Raw genomic sequence first — 26,858 nt, 5'->3', positions numbered from 1 at the left:
ACTGCTAGCAGGTCCGCGCATCCATTGAGAAACAATTCAGAGCTTTGGTATTGTGAGCTGTATTGTGAGGGTCCTGACAAGAAGCACTTGAATAATCTTCCCCCTGAGGGCTGAAGCAACCGACTGAGATTTCTCTTTTCTTTTGAAAGGTTTTATTCATTTAATATAATACTGACACATGTACTCAATAGCGGTTAACAGGCGTTTAAAAACACAGATATTAAAACCATTAGAGCATCGATTTATTTTTAGCCCCTTTGATTCCATGGACTGCTTTTTTTTTTTTTCTTTTGTTTAAACACGTTTACATTTTTCAATATACCGTAACATCTACTTGGTATTAGTCTAACCTCACCCCTGAAAGGATTTTGTCCTTTGTCAAAAAACAAAAGCAAAGAGAAGACTGACAAACTGTCTCTGCATTTTAAAAAATGGCATGTGTGGTAAGCAACAAACTATTTAAGGTAAAATATTCGTATGGAGGTGAAATCTGAATAAAGAAGAGGTTCAGTTTCAGAAACATTTTGACAGCATTAAATGTGTCATGTGTGGCACAGTTAAATTTAAATGTGTCATCCAGACTACATGAGGCAAGCATTCTGGATCCACTCCCTCTTTTTAGCTAGTTTTGTAATACAGAATAGCTGTCTAGAGTCAAGTTTCTGCAATTCCCAGTATGCATATGGAACACAACTTAGCCATAGAAGAGAGATAAAGAATATAGTTTGTTGTAAAGATGTTTTTTTCATCATCTAATCAAGTGCCATTTAGGTTGCAGTTCACTTTGTTTTCAGAAGCAGTAAAGAATTGTGGGTGACTGAGTCTTTTGCAGTGAAGGCCCGAGGACACTCAGCTCTGCTTAAGATGGCGAGCAGTCCTGCGTCTTCAGTCATCATTTTTTGAATATCCACAGGAAAAATCACTGGTTCCTCACTGATGTCCATCAGAGTCCATTTCCTTACGATTTTATAAGTCCGTTGTGCTGTGTAAGTACTTCCACCGCCCTTCTCTAACGCTCCTCTAGACATGGGCGGGACTATCGGGTCACCTGTAAAAGAAAGGGAAGAAGTGAGTCAAAGGTCACCATTTTAACAGAACCCAAAAAGTTTGAAAACAGCCTGAAACAGCAAAGAGAACAGAGAACAGAGCCAGCGCTGGTTTTACATGTCAGTGAAAGGCTTTAAATAATGCAGTGCTGGCTTCTATGTGGAAAAATACAGGAAGAGTCTCTTATTGGTGGAAAACATGACCAACACGGTTTCTGTCTCTTCTGGAACCTAAACAAGACAAGCTTGAATCGTGGCAGGCAGCCCACACTGCCGCACTCTCAGCACTTGGCCCTCTGCCATGTCATTTCGTCTATTTGTCGAGGCGGCTGCACTAATCACATGGCCTCCTTATCTCGGCGATCCATCTTCGCTTTTTCTTTGCTCATACGCTCACTTTTGGTTTATTTCAAGCTATTAGAAGACATTTTCTACCAGCCAGTGATCAAACAGGCACAAACTGCTGTATAACTGCCAGTGCCGGGCATATAATAGACCAGCCTCTCCAAGACGGTTCTTCTGTTTTCCTGCATGCCTTTGCCTCTTATTGAGTTTCCCAGTGGTTTCCCCTCTTAGCCCCAACACATGCTGTCTCTCTGTTATTTCCTCATGGGGCAGACACTCTTTTGTCTGACCTGGGTCCCAGCTAACAAAGTGCGAATACCAGCCATCACTAAGAGAGCTCAGAGCAGTGTTTCTTCCAAGCTGGCAATTGAAACTACTGTATCTAGTCTTGATGGCTCCAGGCCACCCTTCCTGGGTCTGCTCCCATTGCCTTCAGGCGTCTACTCCTGTGGCGGATCAAAGAGTCTGCAGGCGTTTGTTGTCACGCCAGTTCACTATGCACGCACACCGCGGCATCTCTCTGCCTGCTATACTTGAAGGTGCAAAGTCAAAGTCCCTTTAGGTGTTCATCCAGTTGCCTGTTCAAATATGCCTGTAGGTTGCAGTTTCTGTGCCCAATTAAAGGGCGGATTTAGATAGTTAGATCTCAATTTACAAAGCACACAAGAAGTGCTAGGGTGTCATTTCTACAAGCCTTTTTAGACCCACGAGTGCCTTTTTTTGTACTTGGTCCAAAGCTTTTAGCTGCCTATCCTAGTCGCATGGCCACAAGGCAGATGTCTCCTTCAGCGGTACATTTATTTACATTTGACACCAAGTCATAGAAGCTGTGTAACATGTGATTTAGTTTGTGTGCGAATTGAACAAAATCAACTTCAAATCAAACTGAAACAAATTTAATTAAAATATTCTGGTTTTTCTTTCATTAATTATAATGTCTCCTTGTACATGACAAAACCAACAGTCGGGTGTTACAAGGCAGTGTCACCGACACTTGGGACAGACAGAAAAGCAAAAGCTTACATTTTCTGAATTATATTACAAGGTAAAAGTCTTCTTTCATTTCTAAGGTTATTATTTTTAAACACAAATAACCATATTAAATCGCTGGCTGCTGGATTAATTACTTCCGTCAAGGAGGTTATATTTGTGTGTTTGTGTGTGTACTGTGTGGGTGCCATTCTGTCTGCAAACACAATTGTCTGAAAAGTTTTGAATGAAATGTAATAAAACTTTGTAGGGGTGTAGAGTGGGGTCATGTTAACAATCAATTTAAATTCGGCTTACATCTACCACAGTCTTCAAGGTCAGCTCAATGATTTATAGGTCAAAAACTGACGAAAGCCATATAACCTAGAAGCTATTATATAAATATTTAAACTATTACTTTTCTACAACTTTCTTTTATGGTAAATATCTTGTTCGTAATATTGTTATACAGAGCTACTAAAAAATATGCTTGTTTGCACTGACAACATATGCAGGAAATGAAATACGGGGTTTATAAATATCACATTACTCTGCCTCTAACTCAAGGTCACACAAGGTCAAACTTTCATAAAATATATTTTATTTTTAAAACTGTGATTAAAATTCTTCTGCCTTTGTTCATTGTATTACATTATAGATGCATCCAAATATAATTTTACATTTGACCTCTGATCTCACTTTTACATTTCAAATCTGCCTTTCTTCCAAGTTGACCCCCAAGATGTGTTATATCTTCAAATAAAGTATTGTCAAGAGAATGAGCTGCCTAGTGAGTCAGATTTATCCTGCACAATATTCTTTTATATAATAAGTTCAAGTTATCCATGTCCAATTATTTACAAATCAATACCTATTATCAATCACCCACTCCCACATAATGTTCGTGTAATCAGAGTAAACATCTGATTTTTGCTTCACTGCAAACTTCCTGAAGAACTTTTTAAAAATAACAAAGAAAAGAAAACAAATATATGCAAAATACAAAGTAAATACTGCCCTTGCTTAAATATAAGTTAGCATGCAAGCTTTAGTTAGCTTGCAGACAGTTAACGTACCATTACTAATATTTATGTTTCAGTTTTATGTTTTGTGACATCTTGACTGCCACACTTCAGGGATTTACAGTTTTTTTCCCATTCTGGTCGCTTATCAAAGTTTAAAGTGACTGAATGTCTTTTTTAAAGAACACCACATCTACTCGGTATGATGTACACTCACTGCAGGATATAGGTAGGTAAACTCTATACTCACTGCTAAATTGTTGTCCTTGTTTGTTCACGATTGCACGAGCAGTTACACAAAGACGAACACACCTTCCTTGCATTCTATGGCAGCTCTGCAGCTTGGAGACTGAGCCACGCCCATGTACTCATACATATGATATTATTTGGCATTGATCTAGCTGTCTTCTCACCCCTCCTCCTCTCCTCCCTCTTCCCTCCTTCGCTCCTCCTTCCCCCTGTCTCCAGGTAGGAGGAATGATAGAGAGTGCCAAATCCTGTTGTGTGTTCTTACCTTCTGCTGTCTGCTGACCGTTATGCTTGTTTTTTCCCCCAAGTGTTTTCTTTATTCGTTTATCTACCCATCACCTCTGCCTTTCTTTTCACTCTCCACTGATTTTTTTCTCTTTCATCCATCTCCTCCTGCCTCTTTTTTCCTTTCTCCATATCCCCCTGCCTCTCTCTCTCTCTCTCTCTCTCTCTCATACACACTCTATCGTCAATTTCAATTTACGAGCAGGTCTTAATGGGACCATAAGAGAACGTTCGATGCTATTGATCTGGATGCCTGCGAATCTTGACCTCAGCGTACGACACGAGAGGAGAAAAAAAAAAAATCACTCTTCATCATCAAGCGAACACATCAGCTAACGCTCTCAAATAGTGCAGATGCACACACACACATAGATCATTGATCAAAGACCTGAATGCAAGAGACAGCAAATATTTGTGCTCCTTAAAACTACAACAGAGTCACTGATGAAGCAGTGCCTGCCTGAAACTGGTTTACTTTAATTATAAATGTCCACTTTGGAGCTGGATTGGTCAGCAACATTCACACATTCACACATCTAACTGTCTTCAAATAGCATCAAACCTCATGTGCTGCTTTATCCAATCAAACCAGACGACTCTTCTTTCTATTTGTCACATTGTCTGACATAACTGAGCGAGGAAACATCAGTTACACTTATAAGAGCAGTACAACACAAATCTGTGCTTAAGATAAGAACTGAAAATGATATCAGGGAAAAAAGGTAAAAGTAAGGAGGGGCTGTTAAGGGGAAAAAAGGTCTTCAGGGGGCACGAGCCACTTAGCTAGGTGAGAGGTGAGCAGAGGAAGCACTGCCAAAAGAATTCTTAATCATCACTATTCACTGTCTGGGAAGGCGTGAGAAGAACATGTGTGCCTTAAGCGCTTCTCACCACTCACTTTTCCCCCAACCACGGAGATGCACGCATCTCTCCTCTCTGACCACGCCTTCAATCAATTATTTAGGCAGAAAACAAAGGTCTGCACCGAGCCATGAATAATGGAAGGTGAGAAGGCAGAGAGAAGGATGGAGGTTAGAAACAGAGGCGTACAGTGACAAGAGGTGAGTCTCGCACAAATTTTTCTCCTCTGACAGACAGCTAAGAGCCTGCTCAGGTCAAGCCACTGAAGAGAAGCCAACAGGTGCAGACGTAGGCTGAGCAGGAAGATATATAGCGTGCATTCACACCTTTTCACACGCACACAAAGACACAGACAGACTGCCAGTACATGAAACTTAACAGGGGGGAAAGAATGTGCACATGCACACACTGCACAAACCGTGCTGTGGAAGAATGAGAGCATAAAAAAATTTTTCCAGGGCATTTACCACTCCAGTGTATCAAATGTGGTGAGTTCTTTTTGCATCGAGTCAGATGACATGCCAGTCAGACGCAGGGAAGCAGGGCAAGTGAGAGTGAAGGGAATTGTGATATTCATATTCAGGGTGCGTGTGTGTTTTATTTGCCTTGTTCTTGTTGGCCTTATTTTTCTTCAGAGAATCTTTGATGTTAGAGCCAAGATGAGTCCAGAGGAAAAGTAAAGAGAGAGAAACTGGGTAAAAAAAAAGTGATATTGGGTGAAAGGAGAAAGAAGACGGGACGGAGACAAATAAGAGAGAAAAGCAGGGAGAAGAGAAGGATATAGTCTAACGTGATAGAGGTGAAAATGGATCACTCTGTGGTTGGTCTGGCTAGGTGTGTGCATGCATGTATGTGTTGAATGGATGGCACGGCAGGGAGAGAGGACGCGTAAAGTGTGCACACAAACCTTTGTGGTCTTGACTTTGTTGCCTGTGCTGCAGCTCCATCCTGTCAGATCTGGGAGCACCTTGCACTCCTCACCTTCCATGCATGGCTGCATCTGACACCACCACTTCTGAGCTACAATGGAGGCTACAAGAAGAAGAGACAGAGTTAATTTTAACTTTGATGAAGATGCAAGTGCAATCATGTGCTTTCATGTGTTTCCAAGACTTGTGTGCGTGTGTGAATTTTGACACCAAAATTTCACATGAACAAAGAGCCTCCAGAAAATAAATGTGGGTTTCAATCCGGTACAGTTATAATAACACGACTTTGGTGCTTTGAGATAAACAGTTGAAAGCACTAATTCTCAAATCAGCGCCCATTGAAGCACCATACAGAACAAGCCACAACGAGATTATGCAATCAAAAGAGCGCCAGTCAAACCTCAACAAACAAAACCCAATGTGGAAAACATGATATGGAAAATATAAAATTATATTTCAGCTCGTTTCATTTATTAATTCTGCAAAGGCCTCTCATCACTCGACTCAGATCTAGATGCTTTTTGCGACCACATCGTCCCAGTTCACTGAAAAACTGGTGTGGATGTTTAAATTACTCAACTCATGTATGTCATTATCAGTGATGGGAAGTAAGTAACGCCGTTAGTAACGGCGAGTAATCTAACTAATTACTATTCCTATCGTTACAACGCCATTACAGTTACTAACAGTTACTAGCAAGGAAACGCGGTCCGTTACTATTTTTCAACAAACAGATGGTTGAAGCTGTGTTCAGCTCACAGCATCTTATATCAGCTGCACGGGAGTAGCTGTAAGTAATCTGGACGCTACAGCTTTAAGCAGCTGCGCGCTCCCGCGGACGGTGATCACCATCACTGTCTGGCACAACACCTGGAGCTCAGGGGGCAAACGTTTCAAGTGGGTGGGGGGGTCAGCTTCACTCTGCTCAATCACATGAGTGCTGCTGTTTGACTGAGGAAGAATAAAGTAGTCGTGGTAAGCCAATCATATGATCACTTAAAGACAAAGCAACAAGGTGACATATACCAGTTTATAAATTGTGTTGATGGGCCACGTAAAACCAGAGTCACGATAAACAAGATATACGCGGCGTTTTTTCCTCAATAGTTTCCTCACGTTTACTGTCTAAGGACAGCGCAGCGAGCACGCTCTGCTTATGAGCAAAAAACAAAACAAAAAACAGAGGACGTTTTAGGAGTGATGGCGAGAGAGAGAGAGAGAGCGAGAGACAGCAGAAAAAGAGAGAGAGCGAGTTTTGAGACGTGAGAGATTTGTGACGTTTAGCGTGTTTGCAGTGTGTAGTTAATGTGTTGTCTTGTGTAGTTAGTGTGTAGTGTTGTGGATAGTTTTGTGTTGAGGCGACTGCTGTCTCCAGGTAGAAACAGCAGTGATACACCTGCTGCTGTCAGACCTGCAGGTATCAGGCTGTGATGTTTCCTTTATAGTGGACAGAAATGATGTTTTTGCAGTGGCACAAATAATTTGTGTGGCATCTTATTGAAGAACAGCTGATTGTTCTGTAAATAGTTTGAAATGGTTATTTAAAAAAATCAAGGTAAAAGGTAAATGGATGCAAATAACTTTGTTTTGCAAAACTTGTGCATAGGATTTTAAAATTGACAATTTATATTTGCATTTAAAGTTATGAAATATGATTCATTAAACATGTTTGTGGTTGTTACAGTAAAAAGTATCACTTTTTCTACTCTGATTTTATGTTTTTTTGTCTGATTTTAGATCAATTGTGTTAATACAGTCTGTAAAAAAATGAAAACATAACTGTAGATTCAGACACGTGAGGTTGTGCTGAAAAGGATGAGACCAAACAAGTAAACAGTTTTTAAAGGTGAGATGTGGAGGAAACATCAAAAGTAGTTAAAAATGGACAATTATACCCTGGACCCCAGAGGGTTAAACATTTTTTTAAAGTAACGCAATAGTTACTTTTCAAGTAATTAATGACTTTTAGAATATTGTAACTCAGTTACTAACTCAGTTACTTTTTTGAAGAAGTAACTAGTAACTATAATTAACTACTTTTTCAAAGTAAATTGCCCAACACTGGTCATTATTAATTAATTTGAAAAGTCTGCCTCTATTGCACTTTGTTGCATTTTGCCTCAACACACCAACAATAAATGATTCATGAATCTGAAAACAAAGCAAGCTGCAGACCATTGTGAGCCTCAGAGCATCGCTGTTAAAACATCTCTTATGTAGTAGAACATTCTTTGTTCACTCAACCAGAATCAGGCGGCATCAAAGGCTGTTTTCTGTTTTTTTAAAGTTCATCTGTCATGTGGTTGACCACACAGATCCTCACATTTACTAGATATACAAATGAGGACAAATCTATTAGCCACCCTAGAAAATTAAAGTTGTTTTTTTTTTCCAAGAGCAAGGGATTTTCACTATATAATTTCTAAACATTATAGCATTTAGAATAAATAACCATTAAAAAAAACCCTCTAAAAATAGCAACTATAGAATTGACAGGGTTTGCAAAGGTGTGTAAGGTTGCTCTGAAGTATTGCAGAAAAAGCAAAAATGACCAGGGTCAATATTATTACCACCCTGGAAAACTGACGTTTTTATTGAGCCACAGCACAAACCCCTGCTGTACAATGATGTGCTTTAACTTTGTGATGCTCAAAGCTTGTAAAATCAAGTTAAAATTGAAGATTATGTTCTATTTAAGAACTTCAGCCAGAGCTGTCACTTGATAAGGCATCATGGCAATAACTAAATAAATCAGTTTAGACTTAGAAAAATAGGATTGTTGGTGTTCATAGGAGATGGATATATAAATCTATTACAGTGTTTCCAAGTGTCAAGAACTGGATTCGGAAGTATCATCAAGAAATTCAAAGAGAGGCACACAGTACAGAACAAGCCTGGCAGAGGTAAGAAGTGAAAGATTTCACACAATCTGGAAAGAAAACTAGTGAGAGACATCGGAAGGCACCAGAAAAACTGCCAAGACACTCGTGAATGACTTAATTAGGAATATGAGTCTCAAAGAAGAAATATGGTATCTAAGCAGATTCTTACTCTGGATGGCATTACCTTGGCCTCCAGTAACACTGTGAGGAACCTTGGAGTCATTTTTGACCAGGACATGTCCTTCAAGTTCATGCATTTATTACTTCCAGGCTGGACGACTATAATTCATTATTATCAGGAAGTCCTAAAAACTCCCTGAAAAGCCTTCAGTTAATCCAAAATGCTGCAGCAAGAGTCCTGACAGGGACTAGAAAGAGAGCAGATTTCTCCTGTTTTGGCTTCCCTTCATTGGCTTCCTGTTAAATCCAGAATTCAAAATCCTGCTCCTCACATACAAGGTCTTAAATAATCAGGCCCCATCTTATCTTAATGACCTTGTAGTACCATATCACCCTATTAGAGCACTTCGCTCTCGCTCTGCAGGCCTACTTGTTGTTCCTAGAGTTTTTCCTTTCCAGTCACCTTTCTCACTCACTATGTGTTAACAGACCTCTCTGCATTGAATCATATCTGTTATTAACCTCTGGCTCTCTTCCACAGCACATCTTCTATCCTGTCTTCCTTCTCTCACCCCAACCGATCACAGCAGATGGCCCCGCCCCTCCCTGAGCCTGGTTCTGCTGGAGGTTTCTTCCTGTTAAAAGGGAGTTTTTCCTTCCCACTGTCGCCAAAGTGCTTGCTCATAGGGGGTCATATGATTGTTGGGTTTTTCTCTGTATCTATGAAGCGCCTTGAGGCGACTTTTGTTGTGATTTGGCGCTATATAAATAAAATTGAATTGAATTGAATTGAATCACTAGAACTCTGCACAGGAATGGAGTGTGAGGCTGCAAAAAAATTACTTCTGTAGAAGAGACACCTTCACGCCACACTGAAGTATACTAAGGACAACTTGGAGAAAGATTATGCATACTCAAGTGTCCTTTGATCAGATGACATGAAACTAGAGCTCTCTGACTACAGTGAAACACGGTGGTGGGAGTATTATGCTGCGGTAATGTTTCAGTGTGTTTGGAATCTCATAGAGGTGGATGGAATCAGGAAGAAAAAAAGAGATGTGAATATATTGAAAGAAAACTTCAAACAATCGCTCTTTCTTCCAATATGACATTGACCCAAAACACAAGTCGCTTCTGCTAAAGAACTACCTGCACAAAGCTCTGACTGATCCCACTGAAAATCTGTGCGGTGAACTGAACATCAGGGTCCATGCCAGACCACCAAAGATCAAATCTGGAGGAGCTTGAGAGATTTGCAGAGAAGAATTGGCTGGGATTGCTCAGGAGATGTATGTAAGACTTTCTGAAAACTGCAACAGCAAGCGACAGCAGGCTGTTCTCTATAAAAAAGGATACATAAATGATGTGCTAATAATTCTGACCCTGGTAGTTTTTGGCTTTTGGGAAATAAATTTGTTTCTGTGTGCAAAGTGAAATAACGCCTGGATCCAAAATACAAACTAAAATGTTTGGAAAAGCTGTGTTAAAAATGGCTTCCTCTGTTTAACAGTAATTAGGAAATAATTCATTTTCCTGGAGGGGCTAATGATTTGGTGATGTTATGCAAGACAACATCACCATCGTTCTTTAAAACCGATTTTGCAAGTGCAGCATTTTTTTTCAACATTTTACACAGTTTTGAACAAATAAAAACTCACGAGATAATTAGTGAGATGCTGTTAACGACAACTGATCCCATTAACCTTCAGGCTAATGTGAAATAAAACTTTTAGCAATAGAAAAAAGATTTTTAAAATGCTGATAATTACCCGAGGCATGGGTTTCATGGGCAAAGGAATCATGTGAATTTAATTAGCCACAACCAGCTCTTCCATGTTGAGATTCTTCAGGTTAAAAACAAATAATGAAACACCATCAGAAAATATAACACATATCAAAAACAAAACATGATTAAATGTCAAAGGAAAAAACAGCTGACTGACTGGATGTGTGAATACATAAAAGCTGTTGTCATGAATCATTTTTCTTTAACTGTCACTCTAAAGACTCTAAAGACGGTCATCATTGTTAAAGAACTCTGAGAGTTAATATGAGTATTTTGTTTAGCAGGACAAAAATAACTCAATTAAATACAAAATCCAGTTTTTCATGATTGAATTTATCGGCCAAACCTACCTGTTGTTAAATCATGAATTAACTGGTTTTTGCCGTTGACTATGCCAGGCCTTTTGAAAGAATAGAACCAGTTTGACAAAGTGAAACAGAAGAGCTCAAAAAGAAACACAATGTGCCACAAACTAATGAAACAGCTGACACACATGTATCAGTCTAAAAAGAGTTACAAAACCATTTTTAAGGCTTTGTGACTCCAGCAAACGAGACTCATTATCCACAAATGGAGAAAACTTGAAACAGTGGTGAATCTTCTCAAGAGTGTCTAGCCTCCCAAAAAACAATCCAAGAGCCTGCTGGGAACTGATCTAGGAGGTCACAAAAGAAATCAGAACAGAATCTAAAGAACCGCAGGGCTCATTTACCGCAGTTCAGGTCAGTGTCCATGACTCAACAATAGGAAAGAGACTGGGAGAAACTGGTAACCATGGAAGCAAAAATCTGCTGATCCAGAAGAACACAAAAGCTTATCTCACATTTGCTACAAAACATTCTGATCATTAAAAATGAAAAGAAACCCAGCATTTCATAAAAAGAACATCATACCAACAGTCAAACACGGCGGTGGTAGTGTGATGGTCTAAGGCTGTTTGGCTGATTCAGGACCTGGGTGTAAGTACAGTGGAGTTCTGCTCTCTACCAAAAATCCTGCCCATCCATCATTTCATGCCCTGAAGCTCAAACTCACTTGGGTTATGGAGCAAGACAACGATCCAGACACACACAGCAAGTCTACCTTTGAACAATTCAGTAATAAAAACAAAATGAAGGTTTTTCTGCAAAAATTCTGCAAAGAGTGGGCCACAGTTCCTTATTGCTGTTTATCCCAAACAGGTTTCAGTTCTTTCTGCCAAGTGAGGCACAACTAGTTGTCAGGTTTAGGGTGTAATGACTTTTTCACATAGGGTTTGGATAGCTTTTTCCCTTAAACTCAAAGATTAAAAATGGTGCTTTGTATTTACTCAGGTTCAGGTTTAATATTAAAATTTGTTTGATGATCTGAAACAATTAAGTGTGATAAATATGCAAAAAAAACCATAATAAAATAAAATAAGAAAGGATAGAGGTAAATAGTTTTTTCACGGTACTGTATATCTGTGGTGCCATAAGTAAGTAAGATGTACTCCACCATTCCAGCCCTTCATCTTACTGTGCCATGTTGTATTGTAAGTGAATCTTTCATCATGTTTGAGCGCTCACCCGAAACCCAGAAACAACTGAGAAATGGAGACTGGGTCAGTTATTTCATCAAGTGCCACTCTGCGAGGCTGGAGGGCCTGCTGGATACTGATGTTGTAAACACAGAGGCATTAGTGGATGACGGGTTTCCAGGCATACGGGAATATTTTATAGCTTCGAATGTTCATCACTAAATACTAATCTCATTTATGGGTAAAAGCCCAAATACATTTGGGTCTAAAAAATCAACTTCTCATTTGCAGTGAACAAAAGAGCTTCATAAAGATAATACTTCCTGCAGATTAATATCTTTTGCTATCAAGATTCTTGTTGGGAGTCCTCTGATGTTTACATAACGCTGACTACTGATAAATTCGGTGTAATAACAAAAACACAAGATTTCCTCTTCATGGTGCATTTTTCCTGAGCTGCTTCATTATAATCCATTTTAGAATTTGTCCAACCCCATCTCCTACAAATTAAGTTTCTTCACAGTTAAATTGTTACATTTAGCTGCGAGATAATCACTTGCTGGATTACCTTTGGAAATTAAGCAGCACATTTATGAAATATATCGGAGTCAGCAGGAGGTGGTTGGGTTTGATTGTGGATGTGCCGAATATGTATGCTCGTATCTCACACCAAGACTGGGGTTTGTGCAGCAGGAGCACCTAAAGTTAGGGAAAGCTCGAGCTTGAAGTCAGCGTGGACTTCTTTCTGTGATAAAACCCTAATATTTGTCCAAACTTTAGTTGATTGGTGTGAGTGCATACATAAATAATGCAAATAATGCATGCATAAATAGGTTGAATGAAAGCAGTTTAACATATGTCTGGTACATTCAGTATCAACATTACATTAATAGACAATAATTCAGGAACATGGCGCTGTAGTATAGTTGTGGAACAACACAAGATTCCATTTTTTATTTACTGCGATGAAGACGTTCCCTTTTCTGTCTGGAATAGTTCAGATTTTTGTTTCTTGCACCTTTAAGGTTTACCTGAGAAGCAAACATTTAATTACTTTTGAATTGATTGTGTTCAGAATATAACCCCACGCAATCCATCATATTCAGAATGTTTCTGAATTCATCACAAAAATATAACAGACAGAGGCAGTGTATGTAATAAATTAGTCTGCTGAAACAGCACAGAAAACGAGCAGTGGGAGAAAGGCTTCACTTTGCTTCCATGCATTTCTAGTCAGTATTCTGGCTACCAGTACACAGAAACGCTGCCAAGAGAATACTGATGGCTTCTATGCCTTGGCCCGTAAATCAGGGTTTACCTGGTCGTGTATCAATTCTTAGATTTTTCAGTTTACTGCAGCACACAGGGGGCTTGGTCATATGTAGCACCTGCATTGAACAAAGTCTCTTTCAAATAACCTCTTGCTAACTCTAGCATCTCTTCTCCTGATACTGACTGCTCCTCCGTGTGGCCTGACTGTCAGCACTCATCTTCATAAATGTGCTCATCTGCTAATGCAGTGTTCACTTTTTTTCTTTCAGAGTCGATTAAAGCAATCTGAACTTTAGTGCTCTGCCTGAGATGCATGACAAAGAAAACATATGATGAGTTCAAATCCATACTAAGGCATTTTAGCCAACATTCAAAACAGGTGCACATCAGGCAGCGGCACTACGCAAGCGCACGCAAAAGATACCCAAACACCAATAAAGTGACACCTACCGTCGACGCAGGACGGCATGGCCCGAGTAGTGCCGGCGACCTGTCCAGGGAAGCAGGAACATTTGACAGTCTGAGATCTCTCCTCGATCTTGTTCTTGTTGCAGCAGCGATGGGCAGCAATCACCTCACACGTCCCCGCCTTCACATGCACTGAGAATGAAAAACAAAGATTTTGCTTTATGTTTGCTAACTTTAACACATAAGCAACCATAGAAAAAGACAATACAACTGGCCATCACAATTGCTCTGCCCTTCCCCTTAATGACCTCTTTGTAAACTATGTTGGGGAAATGTGGAACAAGGACATCATTCTCTGACCCAGACAAACACAGACCATTACAAGATATTAAAAAAATATCAGCACTGAGAATACCTTCTTGGATCTCTGACCTTGTAGGACAAGTTAAGTATTTGATCCGTCCACCCATTTAAAAATTAAGCAAAACATATTTAAAGATGAGCCATAAAATATGCAGTTTATGCTTAGATTTATGACTATCTCTCTATCCATCTATCTACCTATTAAAATAGTAACTTAGGAAGGAATAATAATGAGTGTTTCTCCATATACTGTTTGGTTGCACTTCCAGTTTGCTGCAGTACTAATGAAGGGTACATTTGGAAAGTCCCTTCACATCTCCTGTAACTACCACTTTGTGTGCAAATTTCTATACACACATTTGAATCAGTCAGCCATGTGGTTAATTAACAAGTCAACCCCGAGCACAGAAGTCCCTTGAGTCAGCTAAGAGAGAGGGAACAAAGAAATCGCTCCACATTTGAAGATTTGTGATGCCAACACATGGCCCTTTCATACCAGCCTTTCATCAAATACATGAAAATGTCAAGGACAAACAATAAGCCTTGTCAGGAGCACTGTGTGCAACTATGCAGTGCGACTGTTTGTGTGCAAGTTTGACAGCTTACACGCAATATGTAATTACAGTGAATCTGCTCATGTGTTCAGATGCGTTCGACTTTGTTTTTCACGTGTGCGTGATGTGCAGCAAATGCACATACATGTTCAGTCTTTCAGCTGTGAACTTTGGTGTGTGTGTGTGTTTTGGCTTTTCAAACAGTTGTTGGAAGTTGCAGTTATTTCCATTACAAAGAGTCAGCCCAGGGTGCAACAAAGGGTGCGCACTGCATGGCAATGAAAACTAAAGCAGAAAACAATGACTTTGTTTAAAGAGCATTTAAAAATGAGGCAAGTTGCAGTGAACGACCCAGTGAATATGTTAAGCAGGCTAACAAATATTTGAAAAGTTCTTAATTTGCTCTGTTGATGAGAAAAAGACAAAGCAGCAGTCCTGCAAAGCCCAGTCCAATTAATATCTCTGTGAAAAGCACACTCTGTCTCTCTCCCATCTCGCTCTCATCTTTCTTTCAGATTTCTCTTTTTGTAGCACTAGGAGTTAGGCCAAAGGGTAAAGATAATTGTTGACTGATCTGTCCATCTGGCTGTCCATCAATCCAACACTTTGATGTGCAAAACCAGCCACCGAACAGATTGCACTGATATTTCGATTTCTATAGAAGAAATATCTGCATGCATTTGGAGATTTTTCAAAAAAAAATTCTTCTGTAGAAATTAATTATAATTCAGTCTCAAGTCAAATATTAAACTACTGTAGTTACTGGTTGGAATGCTGAGTAACAGATGGACATTCAGGCACCTCGAAGGACAATTCGCTTGACCTTCCCTCTGTTGACTCACACAGTGTGCGCATAAGCCCACTGGGTCTTGGTGTATTTTGGTTATAACATGACCCCTCATCAGCAGCCGACTTTGGATTGTGTTAGACTGCATGTAAGACAATTAATGGTGTGTTTGCTTTAAACCTTTTCTTCACAGTACTGGGCAAAAGTCTTGAGCAGTAACATTTTAGAGATTCTTTTTATTTAGTTTAAAATGCTGTATTTCCATTTACGCTTGCACATTTCACTAAATCGCTTCAACTGTTTCCCATTTTCCTTGCAAAATATAAAGAAATGAGGGTTGACAAAAGACATTTGCACAATGGAGTCAAGTTCTCCAGAACACAAATTATATGGACTTTCATGATGATGTGCATTCTCCTCATCAAATATGAACTATTTTATAATTATATATCCTAAAATATTACATTATATATCCTATAACAACTGCATAATGTTCATAATCATTTCATCATCTTTCCTCACAGTTTCTTCCCCTAACTCAGAATACATGGAGTGTGTATAGATTGCATGTGGGCTTTAGAGCTTTCTTTGAATAACTCTTATTTTCCATTTTCCCTTCTCTTTCTTGTAGAACTAATTGTTTTTTCTTCTTCTTAGAAGCTTGACAGATACAAAGCCAAGGAAAATGAACACATACAGAGTAAACACCTTAACTGAACCCCCCACAGGCGCACACAACCCTTGGCCCATTTTTAGGCTCGGCACCTGCAGTAGTAATTGACTCAGCATTAGTAAGAGCAGCCGCACACAGAGCTCAGCAGGAGGGGAGTAAAAGGAGGTCGGGATGTGGATTCTACCAAAGGAATGTAAAGGTTCACTGGGTCTTGAACACACATATTAATGTTAATTAATTCAATTAATTTTGTTATTATTATAATTTGAGACACATGGTAAAATAAAGATTGACGTAAAACCTACGACAGAAGTGATTTTTTCTTTTTCTGGCAGATCATTTCTTTATTTTCTTCATTCTTTGTCTTATAGCTAAACTGCTGTGTTTTATGTGTTACTTTATTTGATTCATGTTTTCATTAATGTTTTTATAGTTTTAAAATTAATGATTATTTATTGAACACACAGAAAGCGTCAAAGGTGAAAACATAAGAAGTGACTCTCCCTGATCGAATAGTTTGGTTATTAGAACTGTTTTGATTGAAGTTATTTGTGGTTTAAACAGAAACGGTGGTAGTAACACTGCTGAAAAAAAGTTAAAGATCTTCTGGGAATAACTTGTTTATTTGACATCATTTTGAGGATGCTTTATTGTAAGTCCTGATTTCATATTTAATAACATGGGCAGCATTCGTCTTTATTTATCTCGCACTGTGAAATCCTAAAATAGGATTTTGATCCCAGTCACACAGGGCTTGAGACTGATTGGTGACCATCTGCCAACCGCCATTTAGAGGAGCAGCTGGTGAGTGATTGCTAGAGGTTGCTGGCAGTTGCTGTGAGATCAATTGCTAAACCACAGAAAAGCCACAAGGAAAAAGCAGTAATCCTGGAAGGTACTGACTCGTCTGCAAACAGTCGCTTACTAACCACCAAGTTCGGGAGGTAGAGTGGGTCGTCCAATCATTCTCAACTCCAGTCTGCATGGTGAAGTAGCCTGTTGCATGAATATGTGAGTAAACGAGGATTGTAATAAAAAGCACTTTGAGTGCTCAGTTGGAGTAGAAGAATAATATACGAGTACCAGTCTATTTAGCATAACTGAAACTTGGAGAAAGAATGATAATGTTGCCCTTCCAAGTAAAAGATGAAACTTACATTTTAAAAAGGCACCACATCTACTTTAAAAGCAAACAGTCACCGTGTTAGGTTTGTGTTTACTTTTCATAGTTCCACTGCTGCTCAGAGAGTTCTGGGCAAGTGTTTGGAGACGGGTTTTTGTCTTTCCTGCAGCCTTCGGGCAACTGTGGCATTCTTCAAGTGACTAGTTGCAAGGAGGATCAATCACTTGCCAACTGGTTGGAGGATGTGCATTTTCCCCAGCCAAGGTGGGGCCTTACCTTATACTAAAACTTTTTGTTTCAATTCAGTTCAATTTAAATTCAAATTTATGTTAATAGCGACAAATCACATTAATTGTCACCTCAAGACCCTTTCTATTGTAAGGTAAAGACTCTGCAATATTACAGAGAAACCCCAAACAATCATACAACCCCCTATGAGCAAGCACTTGGCGACAGTGGGAAGGAAAAACTCCTTCTTTATGGGAAGAAACCTCCAGCAGAACCAGGCTCAGGGAGGGGCAGCAAAAAGACACACTGTGGAAGAGAACGAGAGATTAATAATAACTACTGATTGAATCCAAGGTGGTGTATAAACACAGGGAGAGTTAAAAGGATGAAGAAAATAGCCCCTGGCAGTCTAGGCCTTTTGCAGCATAACTAAGAGAGGCTCCTAGACAACTGATCCAACTGGAACTCGTAGCTTCATCAAAAGGGAAAGTTGTACTCTTAAATACCCCAAGAACCACAAGTAACCCAGCAATCTGAGAATGAAGTGCTCTACTTTTATGATTAGGCTTGAAACGTTTCTTTTTCCTGAAACATATAGTTAGGACTGGATCAGGTGACCCTGAATCCTCCCTTAGTTATGCTGCAATAGGTGTAGGCTGCTCGGGGATTCCCATGATGCACTGGGTGTTTCTTCTTCGGTCACCTTTCTCACTCACTATGTGTTAACAGACCTCTCTGCACTGAATCATACTTGTTATTAATCTCTCGCTTTCGTCCACAGCATGTCTTTATCCTATCTTCTCTCACCCCAAGCAATCACAGCAGATGGCCCCGCCCCTCCCTGAGCCTGGTTCTGCCGGAGGTTTCTTCCTGTTAAAAGGGAGTTTTTCCTTCCCACTGTCGCCAAGTGCTTGCTCATAGGGGGTCATATGATTGTTGGGTTTTTTTTCTCTGTATGTATTATTGTAAGGTCTAAAGCACCTTGATGCAACTGTTGTTGCGATTTGGCGCTATATAAATAAAACTGAATTGGATTGAATTGAATGGAGCCTGATTATTTAAAACCTTGCATGCAAGAAGAAGGACTTTAAATTAAATTCTGGATTTAACAGTGACTATCAACATATGCTGCTGAATACTTTTAAGGATTGTTTTAGGTAGTTGAATCTATTTGTTTCATAGCAGTCTGCTTTGCAGTAGAGAAAGAATGTGCATTTAATTAGCCGTTGTGGTTTGGTAATTCCCTTCAGTAGCCTGTGATATTGAACTTGGTGGGGTGTTTGGTTGGGTGTTGAAAAGTAAAGTGGACAAAGACAGGAAGCATGCACTCCGTGTTTGCTTGGGACTCTTCTGTGGAGCACCACACACACAGAGGAAAATTGCATTTTCCTAAATTTCTTTCAGTGCACACAGCTGCTGTTGATGGTGGATGTGTTGTTGGCAGAACTGCTCTTTTTGGTTAGCTTGCTGCACCTGCAGGCTTTACAGTGTTGAGAACTTTTTTATCAAATAAAAAGAGGGCACAATTCATAGAACTGGATTTCATAGGGATTTAGTACTCGCATGTGGAAACAGCTCTGGAAAACCATATGTGGTGGGGGTGGGGTGGGGGTCCTTAGCTCAGTAATACAACTGAAGGTGTCAACAGTTTGAGGCTGTGTTATGCCAAGATTTTAATAATTACCAGTTTGGCAGATATTGAGTCAGGCAGGGGGCCACAGCCTCCAATAAACTCTGATAAACATTCAGCTAAATGACTCAGAACACGACACACTGCAGTTTATGTGTTTAAATATACACACACAAAATACATATCCACGTAGAAGCTGTGCTCAGTTGTGCATTTAGTGCTAAAATAAAAACGTAAATGGAAATGTTGCCGTCATTAGTGTATATGTGTGTGTGCACCATAATGTGTGTGTATTTACTGGAACTGAAAATTCCCATTCTATTTCAAAAATGGCACCTACTTTCATCACAATCTCTTTCTCACACACCCCTCCGCCTTTCACTCCTTCTTCTCCTCCTCCTCATTTGCTTCATCTGCTTTACCTCGCCCTACTGCTATTTCACAAATGACCCCTCCTTTTCTCAGCCTCTCTTAGCCACTTCAGCGTCCCATTTTTCCTCTGCTCCCTCTTGCTCGTAGCTCACCACAGCAAACTCAGCAGGGTAGGAAACTATTATCCTCAATCACAGGCCCTAAATCAGAGAATATTTTACACTTTCTACAATGCGTCCTCCCTCTCTCCTGCTTTTTCATCTTCGTGGCCATTTCATTCCCTCTCTAACCCCCCCCCCCACCCCCCCCCCGTATTTTTCTCCTTGGCATGAGGACTTGTTATCCCTGCCTCTCTTAATACAGCAGTGGCTGTTAACCCCATTTACTAAGGATGACGTGCAACTGACAGACTAACAGATGGACAGATTGCCCCGACTCAGAACAACCAGGCACTCTGTGTGGGTGTCTGTGTGTGTCTGTGTAAGTACTGAGATAGCTGTCTTGGTCCCAGTGGGGTGCCTCTTTCAAATGTCATTCCTGCCACTGGGGACCTCTCCCGCTTTCTCTCTCACAGACACTCACACACAAACAGAGTTAAATACACAAGCACAGACACAAATGTACGTGCACATCTAGTATGAGGAACCTGTCAAAATGGGAAACACAAATCTTTCTAGTTAGCGCTGTAAATATTTAAACAGTTCAAGCCCTTGTGTTTCAGGATCTGTCAAATGTTAACACAATACTTGTAAAGAAGTAGAAAGAAAAAGTCACTGGTTACCCTTTTATATGACACTGTATGATTTAGGTGACTGAATCTGCTACTTTTAAGGTCCCAGCTGGCACTGGGCAACATTTTGTGAATGCTGGAGCTGTAACTAGAGAGAGCCACAGAAAAACGAGCAGTGTAGTGAAAACGTATTTGCACCCTTCCTGATTTTATATAAATTATTATTTCATTTACTAAGGGAAGAAAAACCTACCTGAACCTGTGTGCAAAAGTAAATCACATAATAAGTGAGTCATCCGGGTCCTGAAGCATCAAAGGAACTTCAGAGCATCACATTACCACCACCATGTTTGACCTTTTTTAGGATGTCAGACTAAAGAGACAAAAGGTAAACACAACACGTCCGAGACAGAGGACTATGAAAATAAAACAGGAAGTAACACACACAGACTCAGACTAAGACACATGAACTTGGGGATAAACATACATAGAAACATGACAGACCGGAGACAAGACCTGGGAGAATGGACACAGAAATGAACTAATATCATGAGGAACCAAGGGCTATAAGAAAAGATAAATTCAGTAGCCCAAAGTAGTAATATTATACTTTTATATTATATTATATATACACTGAAAACACTATCTAGGCTACTTACATTTGATGCTGTGTCACTGCTACAGTGCTGCTCCTAGCACCTCATGGCAATGGATTCATCCTTTGAATGAGGCAACCTCTAATCAATGCCATAGGCTCATCGGAAAAGGAGGATGGAAAATACCCTTGATGTACTTACACTTAGAAATGCTGCTGGCTGCAAGCTGTAACCGCTATTTGTCTTTTTTTTTCCATCATCAGAGCACTATTGCAAGGCTCACCCCTTGTAAACCCAACTGCCCAGAGCCAGTTGGGATTGGCTGCTACCCCCAGGAGACCCTACACTGAAAAAAAGGGATTGGCCAACTCTTGGATTTATGTAAGCATCTTGCGTGTATGTAACATAAGTGCCTCATGCTTTAAAGTTAAGTGTAACTATATAGTGTAGAAACTTCATGATATGCAGAGAGGCTAGATTAAATTGTTCATATCATGTTCGAGTGAAGTAAGTCAATAACTTACTGCGACACCGCACGGGATTTCAGTCTCGCACGCTTTGGATCGTGGTTTCAGGAAGGCATCCATCTCAGTCAAATCGAGCAGCCGCCTCTATGTAAATTGGGTGGTTGTTGCATTAAAAAACTCTAACTTGTAATTTAAACACAATAATTTCATGTTTCTATGAACGTAATTAAATCATGAAGAATCTGTACGAAATTCAACAACTTAATTTGTTCTTGTTGAGATGACCTGATACAATCTAGTAAGAGTGGTTAGTTGCTGAACTCATGAAATTCACAAGATCGCACGAGGTGTCAAACTGCAGGAAAATCACTGGAGTTATAAGAGGCAGACAACTACACACACACCACATGTATGCTATTGCTATTTATTGTGGTTTAACCTGTCAAGGACAAAAACGTACAAAAGAATTCTGCATCAAGCCTTGAAATCATAGCTTTCCTGTTTTTGTTAAGTCTGTGTTGGTGGCATGGTGGTTAGTGCTGTTGCTTCACGTTAAGAAGGTCCTGGGTTCAAATCTGCAATCTGGCTAGTTTGCACTGGGTTCTCTCTGGGTATTCTGGTTTCTTCCCACAGTTAAAAGTCAAGCAGTTTTTAGAGTTAGGTTAATTGGTGATTCTAAATTACCCGTGAATGTAAGTGCAAATGGTGGTTTGTGATAGACTTGTGAGTTGTCCTGCCTTGTAACCTATCACTTCAGGGTTATTTCCCAGCCCCACTGCACCAGAATAAGGTTAGGAGGATGGTAGCTATTGTAGATCCATTCAATCTTTATGGTAACCAGGATCTAGACTTTGTTGAACATTATGTAATATGAAGACAGCATGTAGTATTTAAGTGACCAAGTAGTATTGGGGTAAAAGTTATTGAATAGTGTTGAAATAAAATGACAAAATTGTGAAGGATTAAAATGTTCCAAGAGCTCAACTTACTTCATCTAAACATGTTTCAATCGTGTTTTATGAACACAAAATGCACAGGTTTATTACATGTGAAAAAGTTGTGTTGATTTAACTCAGTTGTTTAAGTTTCTGCCAAAGCAAAACATTTGTGTGCAACCAATGTCCACTATTGAATCAAGTAAATCCAACATGGCCTTTTTTTCAGTGTAGTTCAGTAAGAAGTTAACAACACGTGTGCACTGATAGATCTGTTAATGGATAGACTAAAGTAAATAACAACCAACCAAACCAAAGAATTGGGGAAAAGTCCAAAACTCAGCAAACATGCAAGATTTCATCATAGGTCTTATGTTTCTATAGCAACACTTTATGCAATTAATTCATGTTTTGATGTCTTCAGGCTCTACTCTCCAACCCCAGCAGTAACCTTCATCTCTACAACCTACAAGTAGTCATAAGTCATCAAGCTTCCTCTGAATCCTCGGTTCTCAGCTGCATCTCAGTCTCCTCCCTGTTATTCTTTGTTTGTGTTTTCACAGCAGGAGACGGCTTTGACTCTGATACAGTGAGGCATACCGAAACTGACACCTTCTGTATGTCAAGCCCTCAGCAACCATGCAGGGCTGCAAACATGATGACGGTGGTAAAATGGTAACAGTCAAAATTACAGCGCTGGTAACATCACAAGTAAAGAAAATAGCTGCAAAACTAATCAATGAACAATTTAAAGAGCTATATTAAGAAACTGCTTCCATGTGAGAGCCAGAGTCAGGCTAATGTGACTGTCAGTATGTGTTGTGTGCATAGCCTCTCTTGGAATGAACGGGATATCTGGACTCATCAACATCTGATGCCTCATGTTAAACACTGAGATGGTTTGCTGGCAAAACAGCAACAGGAGTTGACAGTCCCTCATCAGGTATAGTTAATGTACTGGCGTGATGAACGGAAATACCAGCGAGGTAAACGTCCCCTCTGGTTTTGTTTGCTTTTAGGTGCGGGCTTCACAGTATTCTAATTGCATCCAGAGCTTTTCATGCTGTTAAAGTTTGACCAGCACAAAAACAATTTAGTAAATCAGATGTTTGTTATCATTATTATTTTGTTCTTCAGGTGTTTTCATTTTCCCTCTGCTCTGACCCTTCTGGCACAGCTCCAGCCAAGAAATTAGCATGAAATTACTTTAAGTATCCATAGCACACTCTAGATGTTCTCTATACATCACATATTAAGTATGTATAAATATTTAAGGTTTTCCTTTAGGCTCGTATTATTCTATTCACAAAGAGCATATTTTGAAATGGAAAATTAGTCCTGAAAGCTTGCCAAGTTAATTAGACATACAAAATACATTTCTTAGTGCATGTGTGTGCCCATCAGCGCATGTACGTCCATGCATTTGTGTTAATAATTAGATTATATTGGCCTCTGAGATGGCAGCGTTTGTTCTGAATCATAAACACAGAGCAAATTAAAATTCTGTTTAAGAGCCTGCCAAGAAAATTAGCATGGAGAGAAAGGAGGCACGCACACTCGACCACTAGTGTCTTCTCCCCTCAACCCTGTTTTCTATTCACTTCTGTGTCGACGACTCCAGCACACGTCTCTCCTCATCTTCTGCCACAGCATCTCTGTGCGATGGTAATTCATAGAAGGTTGTAAGTGCTGGAGGGAAGTGGCTTTTTTTCCTGACAGGAGACGGTGCCCCAGTGTAGATACACAAGAACTATATCAGCACTGCACTTTCTGCGCTGTGCTCATATTGTGTTTGCTGATCACAAATAGACTGATCAGTGGCAGCCCCCTAAAGAGCCTGACTCCTCCCATGCACTAATGTCCCTCTATGTTATGATAAACACTGAGTCCTGTAGGGGGGAAACCTGAGGCGAGGAAAGAAGAGAAGATGTCAATAGAGGACATGCTTGATCTTAAGCACTTATTTAGAATTCTAAATATGTTTGCATATTTATGGATAAGACACATTCCTGGAAATAACATTTTGTGAAGGAAAGATTTTTATTTGATGCTTTTTCTTCAGCGTTGGTATAATGGATTTACGGAGGGACTAGATTTAAAAACATCTCACAGAGCGCAGTTTTTCTATGACTTGTGCAACATCCAAGGTATCAGTAAAATGAAAAAACAAGTAGCTAAGCTTTGGGAGATACACATCTTATTCTGCTTTTTTTCCTCGTGGCTATTCTGAGAGGAAAGAAATCTTTCCCACTAACCAGAATTTAATAAATACAATTTTTTAAGGCAGAATGGAATAAAGTACAAATTTAGAAACAAAATAAGTTGGGTTTTATTTTCCACATGGGTAGCTTGGAGAACACGTTCTGACTAATTGCCATACAGCATTTTTAACAACTGTAACAAATGACCATCAAAACATGCATTCAATTATCAGAATATGGAGCAGCGGTTGATACTTTTTTCTCAGTTATGGAGAATATTCCTCGTTCCCAAAGCTCAACAGAAATGCATTAACTATGAGACAACAGAACAATAATCTCATAATTGCTCATTTCCCTTTCTGCCCCGCTCTCAATCTCTCTGCTCATACACGGTAGCTGGAGTCATAATTCCTTCAGCAGCTAGAGGGCTGAGTCGCTTCCACGTATGTCACTAATGACCCTTTGCTAAAAATGACTGATGCTGTTATTTTTCTTGGGAAATCTCAAGACAAAGTGAACAAATGGAAGTGATCAGAATTAAAACATCAGCCAGAAAACTTGCTTCCTCTTGGAAAAAGTGCAGGCTAAATGCAGCCTGCGGATTGATTTTTTTTTTCTCGACACAGCATCCACTCTGTCCCTAGTTCCCCCCACACCCCACCCCGTTTAGCATCCCCGAACGAGCGAGCGGGTGAGTGAGTGAGTGACCACAATTGGAAAGTGTTTGCTCGCAGCAGGATTTCCTGCATGCACGATGTGATAAAAATAACAAGTGTAAAAGAGAGGGAAAAACACTGGCATCTGGCTCGTCGGGATTTAAATGTGAAAGGAAAATACTGTGGGCGTCCACACAGAGGGGCTCATCCCTGTCAAAAAATAAATAAATAAAAAATACCTTGCCATAAATCATCCAACCGTTTTAGATCAATCAGCATGAAAACAAGCACGCAGAAAACATACCCTCAACATCACCTAAATACTCATGGCTCTCTGATTGGATTAAGCTCTCTCTTCACTTCTGTCATGCAACTCGCTCTCTTACACCTCAGCAAAGTGATTTATGCTTTTTATTGTCAAACTACTCCCATCTGCCTCCACCACATACCTATCCACCACCCGCCTCTCCTCCATCTCTGTACTAATCACCCTCACTGATATGAGACCAGCTTGTGCCAGATTGTCTCTTAGTCACCCACACCACATCCCTGGTTCTCCATCATTGATTTTCATGCAGTTTTAATGCAGTTCAAACAAGGGAATTATCTCTCCACACCACAAGCACAACTACTGTCTTGCTAAATCACACAGGATATTAGTTCATGTGACAGGGGGAGCCTGGTGACACATGGCATGTCCTGACATATTAGCAAGCGTGCCGCCACCGTTGCCGCCACCGTTGCCGCCACCCCGCAGCAGACAATTTGTACTAATTTGTGCTCCAGGCAAGATATTAGGATGGTGAATTTGATATAAATTCTTAATATGTTCGGATGTATTAACACACCATTACCACTCAAGCATTAAGATGAGGCAGCATGTGTGTGTACGTGTGCATGAGACACTCGAGTTTTAAACCTTTTTGGTTAATTGTTCGCTGCTGACTGATGGCGACTTTTCAAGAGCCCTCCAGGAATGTCCGGGTTTCCATACTTATCTGTATAATTTGCTTCCCTTTTTCTGCTACCCACTCTGTCTCGGAGGTTGGAAAGCTACCTATGTCAGTATTTGCATCTTTTTGTCCTCTCCTACAGCTGTTTCAAATGTGTATTGTGGGGGAGCTCAAATCAAACATCTTTTCATTTCTTTGGCCTAAGCTGTCGTCTCTCTTTCTCTACCTCCTCCAGTCTCTCTTTGTCCTTCTCTGTGTCTTCCTGGCAGACCACTACAGAGGCAGAAACACAATGACTGTGTTCAGTCCAACCCCCCCCCTTCCTCCAGTTTTCTCTTTGTCAGTCAGCAAACGGGAGGTTTATAGCACAGCAGCCATGTTGATGAGGATTTCATTCTGTCTGAATTCTCTCCCTGTCAGAGGAATAAGGACGGACACTCATAAATGTCAGACATATTTTACTTTAACACGTAGCCGTGCGTTTGTGTGTGTGCATGTGTGTGAGTTATGGTTGGTGTTTATATCAATGCTGTAGCTACGTCGTTTCACAGATCTAGATAAATGGTCTGTTATCAGCCTGTTTACTCTCTGTGAGAGACCGGACAGTCCCATATGTTACACCAGGCTCCACCAGCCAGTTCACAGCATGCCGACGCTGCCGTCATCTGCAAACCTTGAAAATTAGACAGATACAGACTGTCGCAGCTTTTTTGGAACAGTAGAGGGACGAGTGAAAATCCCCCAAAACACATTTTGAAATAAGCTTTCTTGAGAATGAAACAGTGTCTTTGCACGGTCATACTCTGTGGAAAAACAAACATGAACATGAAATATCATCAAAGAAATGGAGCTATATTCACGGTGCTGTTGACTTTCACAGGCATTTTACAGGCTCACATTATAGTATAATCTGTAACT

At 40.1% G+C, this 26,858-nt stretch overlaps 1 protein-coding gene across 1 annotated transcript in view; it reads right to left on the bottom strand.

Moving 5' to 3' along the window:
* Positions 1-241: 241 nt before the first annotated feature.
* Positions 242-26,858, bottom strand: part of LOC120743837 (chemokine-like protein TAFA-2) — a 95,169-nt gene continuing 68,552 nt past the window's right edge. The window contains exons 3-5 of the mRNA XM_040047757.1: positions 13,715-13,864; positions 5,685-5,809; positions 242-1,048 (exon numbers count right to left, since the gene is read on the bottom strand). Of these exons, the coding sequence (XP_039903691.1) occupies positions 1,037-1,048; positions 5,685-5,809; positions 13,715-13,864 (287 nt within the window). The 3' untranslated portion in view covers positions 242-1,036. The remainder of the gene's footprint in view (positions 1,049-5,684; positions 5,810-13,714; positions 13,865-26,858) is intronic.

This window comes from Simochromis diagramma, unplaced genomic scaffold (genome assembly GCF_900408965.1).
Source record: "Simochromis diagramma unplaced genomic scaffold, fSimDia1.1 OVJJ01000387.1, whole genome shotgun sequence".
NCBI classification, from domain to species: domain Eukaryota; kingdom Metazoa; phylum Chordata; class Actinopteri; order Cichliformes; family Cichlidae; genus Simochromis; species Simochromis diagramma.
The sequence above is the reverse complement of the archived record's forward strand: the minus strand, read 5'-3'. Positions and strand labels throughout refer to the sequence as shown.